Source organism: Hipposideros armiger, unplaced genomic scaffold (assembly GCF_001890085.2).
Source record: "Hipposideros armiger isolate ML-2016 unplaced genomic scaffold, ASM189008v1 scaffold_1926, whole genome shotgun sequence".
NCBI lineage: Eukaryota > Metazoa > Chordata > Mammalia > Chiroptera > Hipposideridae > Hipposideros > Hipposideros armiger.
In genome coordinates this window covers 12404-22830 of record NW_017733276.1, presented here as the reverse complement: position 1 = coordinate 22830, position 10427 = coordinate 12404, and the positions used below count along the sequence as shown (strand labels likewise).

At 43.4% G+C, this 10427-nt stretch overlaps 1 protein-coding gene across 2 annotated transcripts in view; it reads left to right on the top strand.

The window, feature by feature from the left end:
• LOC109378376 (glucose-fructose oxidoreductase domain-containing protein 1-like) overlaps nt 1-9770 on the top strand; it is a 24023-nt gene extending 14253 nt beyond the window's left edge. For both annotated transcript variants that reach the window (XM_019634778.1, XM_019634777.1), the window contains one exon: nt 2955-9770. In XM_019634778.1, the coding sequence (XP_019490323.1) occupies nt 2955-2980 (26 nt within the window). In that variant the 3' untranslated portion in view covers nt 2981-9770. The remainder of the gene's footprint in view (nt 1-2954) is intronic.
• Nucleotides 9771-10427: the final 657 nt, after the last annotated feature.

The following is a 10427-nucleotide window of genomic DNA, read 5'->3' as shown; positions in this document are numbered from 1 at the left end:
ATATATACACACACACCTTCTTGGTTCGTTTCTCTGGAGAACCCTGACGGATACAAATTTTGGCTGGATCAAGGACATCTGGCCAGGCGATCTGGGTGATGAGACACCTGGCAGATATGTCACAAGCGAAGGTCTGGAAAGACATGTCAGTGGAGAAGCTGCTCAGTGAGTTCAGCTGGTGGGTGTAGGCCCCTAGGAGAGCATCTTTGAGCATTGTCCTCTAAGCAGGAAGACCTTGAAGGCCCAAATTCTTTTTGTTTCAGACTCAAGCAAGGGAATGCTGGGAAAAAGGCTTTCATATCCTCAGCACTGAGAGCCACATTGACCCCTCACCCTGACCAGTTCTACACCTAACAGCAGGGCTTTGGGGAATTTGGCCTCTTGGGTTTGGGCATGTCTGAGATGCCTTGGGATTTAGACTTTCTTTGAGAATCATTAATGACCTGTAGACTATTTAAAAATGCAGAAAAATAACTGTACATTAGAATGATATGAATTATTAAATTTCTAATTTCCACATGTAATAGCTTGTATGGGATTAAGATGCTGTTACAGTTAGCATAATACCTATAAACTGAAACTACATAGTTTCGAAGCCCCAAATTAAGTTAGTTTGCAGCTTTAGCATTGTTTTAAAAAAAAATAGCTTCAGATATACTTTATATATTCACCCATTGTAAAATTCACCCATTGTGATTCAATGATTTTTTTTTAGTAAATTTATATAGTGCAACTACACAAAAAGTTTTAGAACACTTCTAATATCCCAAAACGTTTCCTCATGCTTGTTTGTGGCCAATCCCCAGTCCTACCCCTGGCCCTAGGCAACTACTAATCAGCTTCCTGTCTATTGTTCTGCCTTTCCTAGAAATGTCATATAAATGGAATCATATAATATGTAGTTTTTCGTGTCTGGCGTCTTTCACTTAGCATGCTTTTGTTGTTCATCCATGTTGTTGCATCAGAAGTTCATTCCTATTTAATTGCTGAGTAATATTCCATTGTATGGGCATACCACATTTGTTTATCCATTCACCATTTGATGGATGTTGTGTTTCCAGTTTTCAGCTATTATGAATAATGCTGCTCTGAACATTTGCATTGAAGTCTTTTGGAGACCCATGTTTTCATTTCTCTTGGATAGATACCTAGGAGAGAAATTGCTGGGTTTATATGGCATATATATATATATATATTTATATATGTGTATATGTATATGTATATGTAAATATGTATTTATATGTAAATATGTATTTATATGTATATATATATTTATATATGTATATATGTGTGTGTGTGTGTGTGTATATATATATATATATATATATATATATATATATATATATTTAACTGTTTAAGAAATTGCCAAACTGTTTTCCAAAGTAGCTGTACCATTTCGTATTCCTACCAGCTATGTAGGAGAATTCAAATTTCTCTGCATCAGCATCATTTGGTTTCATCAGTCTTTTTTGTTATAGCCATTTGTAGTGGTATCTCATTATGAGTTTGATTTGCATTTCTTTAATGAGTAATGATGTCCAGTACCTTTTCATATGCTTATTACCCAGTTGTATATCTTCTTTGGTGAAATATATATTCAAATATCTTGACCAATTAAAAATTGGGTTGCTTGTCTTCTTCTTACTGAGTTGTAAGCATTTTTGTGATTTTTGTTATGTTCTTAAGTTAGGGGTGGTAGTTTTTGCTTTTGAAAGACTTCTCTTTATCTTTTATTTTGGAACTATATACAGCTGAAATAATTCTCCAACCCAAGTGAAATTAGCTTTGCCAGATAGTCATTGAAATGGTTCATTATTTAGAAGAGTGAGACAACCATGTGAGCGGCTGCTCATGACCGGGTCTGGCATAGCCTTGAAGCCCTGGGCCCTGTCATGCACTGAACATTCATTGAGGGACTTTTCCAATTCAAAGATTAGCTGAGATGCTCCAGGATCACTAATCACTTATTTTGCGTAGTGTCTGGAGAGTGTTTCTCTTTTTTTCCATTTATTTTTTATTTAATAAATACTTTTGAATGTCTGTAGCATTGTGTTAGCTGTGGTGGGAAATACCCCAGATAGTAAGATATCGTCTTTGTCCTTGAGAAAATATGAGAATACACAAACACAACAACAATGCAACAAAATATATGATTAAGGACAGAATGAATCGTTATACTGCAATGCCAGGAAGTGTTTGCGTAAGACAATTGAGTAACCCAAAAATATCAGTATTGAATTAAGGGTCAGCCACCTGGGTCACTTCCTAGTCTATGAAGATTACTGAAACAAAAGGAAAAAATAGAGAAAACATTTAAATAGACTTCCCCTCTTAAAAAGCACTATGTGTGTGAAAGGGGGACTTATAGCAGAGTGAGACCTGGAAGGGCTTCCTCTAATAGGTGGTGAATTATTAGTACGTTGTCTCCCAGAAGAGCTGGATCTAGTTCATGGCTGAGCTTTTGTTTCGAGGAACTTGAATCTGAGGTTAGAGATAAAATGTATGAGGCCTGTGAGGAAAGGCCACACCGGTCCCTAGTGCCCTTCCCCTCAGGCCGCGTGGGTCCCTGAGGAGGTGGCCGTGCAGATAATGGATGCTGTCTGGAAGCTGAGGAAAAAGCAATTCCTGAGAGCTGGAATGGCCCGGGAAGACATTTTGGAGGAGGTGGGGTTATACTGGATGAAGAAAGGGTAGGATTTAATAATTGAAAAAGAAAATGTAGAAGGCTCTATGATGTAAAATGCTCTTCAAGGAACCACCTGGTTATGTAGCAACACTCTGAAAAAATTTGTTTCCTACAGTTGACCACCGAGGACAAACTTAGAGCGGTTTAAGAATGTCTAAGTTGAAAACAATTATCTTACCTAGAATTAATTTTTTTTTTTTTTTGCCAGAAAATTCCCCCAATCCCCTTCATCAGCAGTAGTTCCACTTGCATCTTTTTCTCCCCTCAGATCCCAGTGGTGACAGTCACAGATGACACAGCTCTGGGGTCGGCAAAGGAAACAGCTTGCAGGATTGTTGGAAAGAACCCCGTTGAGAGGAGCACAAATGGCCGCCTTAAAGGGTGTGAAAAGAGCTGCAAAAATGGATTCAGCAAGAAACATTGTAAAGACAAAAGCCCGCTGTGTGATGGTGTCGGGGCTACCATGGTGGAAAGTAGGGTCAGCTGAGGAGAGGGTGAGCTGGCCATGCTCAGTTCCTGGTTTTGTGTTTGTGCCGGATGGTGGTGGAAACTCTTGTCCCTTTGTTATACGCTTGAGCCCGTTTTGTCCAAGGGTCAGTGCTCAGCTGGGGCTATGACTTACTGGATAAGAAAAGATAAAAGACTCTCTTTGGAGAAGGACACTCAGTGCATGACATGAGGATGTGCTTGTCAACATTAGGAGGTGTGAGTTCATGGAGATTGTGAGGCTACTGCCGAGTACTCTGCTGTCCTGGGAGATGGTTTTAGGGAAAGGCCACAGTGGCAGAATGAATAGTTAGTTCTTGACTTGGGATCCAAGTCAGTCAACAGAGCCTTGCGAAGTGAGTGCACTGGCTAGGCTTCTAAAAGCTCCCCAAACGTGACACACTGTGTACCTTCATTGCTCTGTTTCCAAAGGAAAAGCTCCTTGTTGAATTTGTGTCACCCTGCAGAAAGTAAAGTGAAACACTTTTTTCGTCAGTAAACAAGTTGGCCAGTTTTAAGAGGCTGCCCCATCACACTGCCTAGGGTTGACTCCTGGCCTGGCCACATTCTGTGTGGCCGTGGGTTTCCTCCTTAAATCCTCTGAGCCTCAGTTTCTTCACTTTATTCATCTCTAAAATAGAGACAACAAAAATTACCTAGCTCAGAAGGTTGGTGATTTAAACAGGGATTTGTTTAAAGTGAGTGCTCAATGAACATGAGAATCCTGCTTAATCAGAACTTATGATGAGCAGCTACTGTCCATTCATTCTTTCCTTAAGCAAACATTTCTTGAGCTCCAGTGGTATACCAGGCACTCCGTAGATCTGTGCTTTGCAGTACAGTAGCCATTAGCCACATGTGGCTCTTTAAATTTACATCAATTAAAACTAAATAAAATAAAGAGCCCATTTCCTCAATTGCCCCAGTCACATTTCAAGTGCTCAAAGGACACATGTGGCTGGCTCGTGGCTACTGTATTGGACAGTGTAACATAGAACATTTTCAGTATGGAGAAAGTTCTGTTGAACAGTGCTAGTCTCAATGCTGGGGATTCAGCAGTGAACATAGCAGTTATTTACACTTGATCTAAACATGGATTTTTGAGAAATCCAAACTTTCGGGTGTGCCTTGTTTTCTCCCAGGAATAGGACGATAGGGCATCTACACAGTGGGTTATTGGAGCATCATAAGTAATTAGTAGCGGTTTGATGAGATATGTGCGTGACTTTCTCTATGAGTAAGGACTCTCTTATTAATAAGAAGGATACGTGCTGTGGAAAGTTTCCTAAAACCCCCATTAAATGTTGGAAATGGGCAACCAGATAAATGACACCCCTGCCCACTTTGGGGTCATCACAGATTCTTAGGTAGCAGACGTCACAGGTGAGGCTGGAGCGATGCCCAGGTGGGAATGCAGCCTTTGCTCCCGGGAGACCTTTCCTTAGCCCTTTCAGCAGCCCTGCCAGGCTTTCCTTCCTTTTGCCCAGAGCACAGACGAGCAAAGGAGGGCAGTGGTGGGAAGGGACTAGATGCAGAGCTCTTAGAGAACCGGAGAGAACACACACAAGCCAGCTCCTGAGGGAGGAAGGCTGACTTCACGGGAAGGTTGCTTTCTACCCTCCGGCCAACACACTGTGTGACTCTGGGAAATGAGGCTTCTGACTGAATTCCTTCTCTTTCCAGTCCTCCTGTCCCTCCCTTCATCTGAAGGGAAAGGCTAAATAAGGACGAATGCATGAAGCCTCAAAGAATAAGTAATTACTATTTTGCTAGTTATTATTGCTTTTTTTTTTCCTTCAAGTCCTAGTCACTTTATGAAAGTAATATCCATTTGTGTGAACGTTCCTTAGGGAACTGGGACTGTGAAATTCCAGCTAGTCGGAGCTTGGAGGAAGTGAGCGTGCATTTGTGAGGGTGTGTGCATGTACACACGCGTGTGTGTGCCCATGCACACACACACACACACACACACACACACACACACGCCTGAGTGTGCCTCTGACAGAAAGTCTCTTGACTGAAGTTAAGGGCAAAGTAAGAATTTTAGATGACTTGTTCTTTAAATGTGTCATTGTCAGCTTCTCTCATCTCCTACATGAATATGAATGATTAAAAGTAGGCGGTGGAAAAGGAGATGCTTTCCCTGGCTGTGTCTCTTCCCCTTTTCCAATAGAGCTGGGGCACCAGAGGAGGAACAAACTGCAGGTATAAACGTTTAGGGGGAAAATCCCACATGGTTCTGTTCTGCTCCTTCCAGCACCACCCACGTGGGACACTTGTTTATGCCACACAATAACGCTCTTAGAGACTCCTGGGGGACAGGTTTAGAGCCAATGGGGACATAGCCTGTCTGACTTGACATGCACAGCCTTTCACATTTAGGGCACAGAGGCAGTCTCATTTCCCCCAGGGAACCCAGGGATACCCCAATGCTGCGTTTATCTGTAGAACTGAGCCTTAGCTACTTGCGCTTACCCAAATGCCGTGGGCGGCCGTCCCCAGCCTGTGTGCATGGGGAATTGCTTGGGGGATGTGCACCGGGCCGTTGACGTTTCCTTTTCTATTTTCCAGCCTCTATGACCCAGGAAGGTACTGGCAGGTGTGCTCATCACTTCCAGGGCTGGGGAAGCCAGTGGGATTGCACTGACCACATGCTCTGACAGGGGCGTTTCTGCTTGGGAATTTGTCAGTTTTCAACTAGTTCACTTATAGTCACCATCCATTTATGGAGTATCTACAATGTACATGCTATGTTTTAGGTCATGGGAGGTGAGAAGAGGTCAAAGATGTATGAAACTCTGGTATTTACTCTGAAAGAGCTTATAATCTATCCAGAACCTACCTCTTACTTTTGAAATGAGAAGAGGAATTAACATTTTATTGAGCCCTTACTGTGTTCCAGGTCCAGAGCCTAGCATTGTGCAGTATCACCTCACATCCACCTCACAGCCAACCTTTAAGGTGGGCATGTAGCACCTCCATCTCACACCTGAGAAATTTAACTGTAGAGAGGTTAAATATCATTTGTTGATTCTAAGACTTTTTTTTCCCCACACTTTAGCATCTAAAATAGGGATATGTCTTACAATCGATGTTATGTCACTGTTTAATTGGCAGAGACTTTTCTTTCTTGGTAGTAAGTAAAATAATCGTAGGTCTTTGCAGTGATGTTGTAGATTCTGCAAAATAGGGTATTTTGTCAGGTTCACCCAGCTGAAAAGAAGTTGACATGGGTTTGCCTGACTCTGAAGCTTGTGTGTTTACCCTCAGAACCTGCTGCAAAATCCGTGGTCCGGTTATGCTCTCCTTTGTAACTGTGCAAAGGCCGTGTGATTTTCACAGACGAAGTATGAATAGGGGGAAATGACTGGGCTGGAGCTCACATCACCTGGTTCCATAACTGAGGGGGTAGTAGCACGAGGAGCTGCATATAGCAAACAGGATGTTGAAAGATTGAGAAAAAGTTAATTATCTTCCTTTCTCTGCTGATTATAAACTCTTTTTTTTTTCTTTTAAAAGAGGCCAGCAACAAATGGCAAACTGTGGTATGCGTAAGATACAAACAAGAGTAATGCATTCCTTCATTTGTTCTGGTGTGCTCTGGGCTGAGTGTGGTGTTTTTCCCTGCAGGGATCCATTAGTGACATGACAGTGGCCCTTTTACTGTCCTGGAGAACCACGAGCGGAGACATAGGCTAGCTCCCTCCCCCACATAACTGAGTTCTGGGAAGTCCCCAAGTGCAGGCAGGCCTGTGTGTGTTTATGATTGTCACAGTGCGCTATGGTCAACACTCCTAGGTATGAGGCAGGTCTGAATTCCACGGCTGACCTGGATTCAGAAAGCAGTGCCCAGGACTAGAGCAGGGAGAAGCAGCCAAGACTGCTACCACGGTTTGATCTAAGCCTCCACGTGCTTAAAGAAATCTGGTCCCCAGTGGCCTTCGACTAAGCCGTTTTCCTGAGTAACTGATGCCCACAGCAAAGAAGTACAAGGGAGGACTGGCCAGGTAACTTGGCATCTCCCAGGAGGCCATGTGAAGAGTGGAGAGATAATACTCCTGGTGACCTGAACACCATGACCCATCCCCTGACGCCCGAGGGAAACCGAGTCTCAGAGGAGCTGAGTGGCTTGTCGGCATTCACACAGCTGATTGTTGACAGCTGAGTCAGGGCCAAACCTGGGGCTCCAGAGAGTGTTTCTTTCTCCTTTTCAGATATTTAATCACTCAGCGCCTGTGTTTCTCCAACAATGAGGAAAATGGCGAGGTTGATTTCTGGGAAGCTCTCCTACAGAAATAATGTCAAATAACTTTGGAAAAAAAACCTGTATACACAAGAGCGTTCAGTGAAGCCTTATTTATATTACCGAAGCCCTAGAAACAAACACACATAGTCCACAGTAGGGAAATGGTTAGGTAAACATGGTAAATACAGTTGATTAAATAATAAATAGCCATTGGAATTATGTCTAGGAAGACTATAGCAGGATAGGGATTTTTTTAATGATATGATTATTGGTAAAGAAAAAGGATACAGAAATATTTGTATATTATGATAGCCTTGTATAAAACATCCATGCCCAGAAAATTCAAATCTGATAGGTAATCAGCCCACATCCAATGGGGCTGCAGGATTTGGATTTTTATTCTTCTCTGAATTTTCAATTTTTAAAAATATGGTCTTGATGGAAAAACTAAATTTATTTTTCAAAAGAAAGAGACAATAACGTGGGAAAAAGTGTTTGGTTGGGATGACTCTCCAGTTCTTACATTCCGTGAGGCTTTGAATCTGGGACAGCTGTCTCCGGGCACATGCAGATGTTTATGGTGAAGCAAAAATGAGTCCAGCATTGGCCAAAGGGAAAAGGTGGTTTTCCAGGATGTGGGAGTGGGTATATAAAGGCCCAGGAGCTCTGCTGTTGTTTAGAGGAATCATTGGTTGTGACTCTGAGTTTGGGTAGAAGCCATAGGCTCTTGGTTGTAGGGTGATTTATTTGTAATTCTAACCTTGTGTGGCCAGAACCCAAGTACTGCTGGAAAGGGCTGGGGCGGTCCCGTCAGTTTTCTCGTCTCCTGAACTTGCCCCAGGCTGGGAATAGAAGCTCTTGCTGGCTTCAGCCTTCCCAAGAAATATAGGAATGTTGCAATTGCAACATTTCCAGTTTTCATTTCTCCTTTTCTTCGCAGGGAGTTTTCTTTTTAGCCAAACCTGTGCTGGTGTAGATGGTGGGCAGTGTGAGAACCCATGTTCAGAGGAACTTCATCACCTTCTGCTGGAATTGCTTTCTGGGCTGCAGGGGTGGTGATGTGCTGCCACCAAAAGGGTGTTGGCCTGGGACCCTAGACAGGTGGCTCTTGTCTAGATGCCACAGCTAATTAGCTGTGTGGCCTTGGGCAGATGACCTCACCTCCTATATTTCCACTTCCTTACCCATAAAATGCAGGCGTCACAGTGGGTTTATGAGTCCCCGGCAGTTCCCACCTTGTGTAGCTACTCCCGATAACTCACTTTTAAAGCTTGGCACTGACTGGGGAAAATTATTTGGTTTGGTAAATATTTTTAAGTGCTGTTTTATTACCACTGCTGTCAACTGCATTTTTTTTTTAATCTGTTACACAAACACACACAGCTCTCTTTTATAATAGGAAGTAGTCTTCCCTTTATCTGCAAGGGAGGAGATGCATGCATTTCAGGGGGCAAAGGGGCATGGATGGTGTAGCTTAGTGGGAAGACTGCTTGTCAGCGGTATGTGTGTGTGCCCTTGTGTGTATGTGTGTGTGACCATGTGTGCATGTGTTGTATATGTGTATATATGTGCGTGTGTGCGTCCGCCCACATGCACTGTGCTCTTGAAGGTGTGGGGTTTTTTTCCCTTTAATGTCACACTGCTGAGAACACATCTGTAAGGTAGCTGCTACTACCGATGTCAAGCCAGGAATTCAGTGGGGTTTGGTATGATTTCTGGGCACAGATTTATCAGCACAGTGGGCATTTGGGTTTAGCTTTTTCTGCAGGTGCCCCATTAAGCAGATGGTGCTTCATTGCACTAAGGAAAGATGTAGTTTTGCCCAAGAAGAACTACCGTATTCTCAGCAGCAGATCAAAGGGATATTCATTCCCAGCAACTCCGGGCCAGAAATTGTGCTGGGGACAGTTTATGGAAGGCCAGGGGAAGGGAGACAGTTACTCACACTTGAGTAATTGGCCAGGTGCAGCCACTTTTCACGCCTGTGTCCTCCCAAGATGGGCTTCCTCTGCATGTAGTCACCCTTCCCAAAAGGTAGAGCGCGAGATATGAATCAAGTCCGTTGTTACTGATCATCGCCCTGGCCGAGGAGTGAGTGCAGCTCCCAGGTCGGCATAAAGACAGAGAGGGCCTTGAAAGGAAAACAGCTCTGTGTGCTTCTCCCATCCTTTCTCCCTGTTATCTCCTAACTCAGATGGAAAATCCATGCCATATGGCAACACTAAGAAGGCAAAAATATCATCTTGCACCTTCCATCGAGTTACACGAGCAAATAATCAGGTACCAGCAGAGAATGACGTTGCTGCTCGAGGCAGTATCTGTGCCTGTGTGGGACATTTTTGGGTCACCCTAGACTGGAGGGTGGGGTGGGTGGGTGGCTCCTGTCTTTTCCAGCACTAATTTTACACTTGGTTTCAGGGTTTGACAGTGATTATAAATGGAAAGGGTTCCTGAGATCCCACCTGAACTGAGTCGTTCTTTGTATTCATAGAGAATCCTCTGGGCTCTTACCAAGGAGACACTTGGTGGGATGACAATGTCCTGAATCAGATGGGTGTTGGATGACCCAGGTTTCACTTTACATTTGCTGATGGTGCATACGGATCTTTTTCTCTTTCCTTAACATTCTCAGGGAGACAGGAAGCCGTGGTGGAGTCCTATTCCTGATGCTAATTCACTTTGTGGCCTGACCCAGCCTTTTAATATCGCCAGTCTCACCTGCTGTTATGAACTGAGGGGTTTATTTACAATGGTTCTCAAGCTCAGCTGCACATTAGGAACCCCTAGGAAGGTTTTGAACATCCTGATGTCCAGGCTGCACCCTAGACCAATTACATGAGTCTCTGAGGGTAGGAACTAGGCATTTGGTGTTTTTGAAAGGTCCTCAAAGTTAAGGAGCTTTGTTTAAAACAGTGCTTCTCAAACTTGAATGTAAGGTGGGTCACCCGAGCATCTTGTTAAATGATCCCATAGGTCTGGATGGGGCCCGAGATTCTGCATTTCTAACAA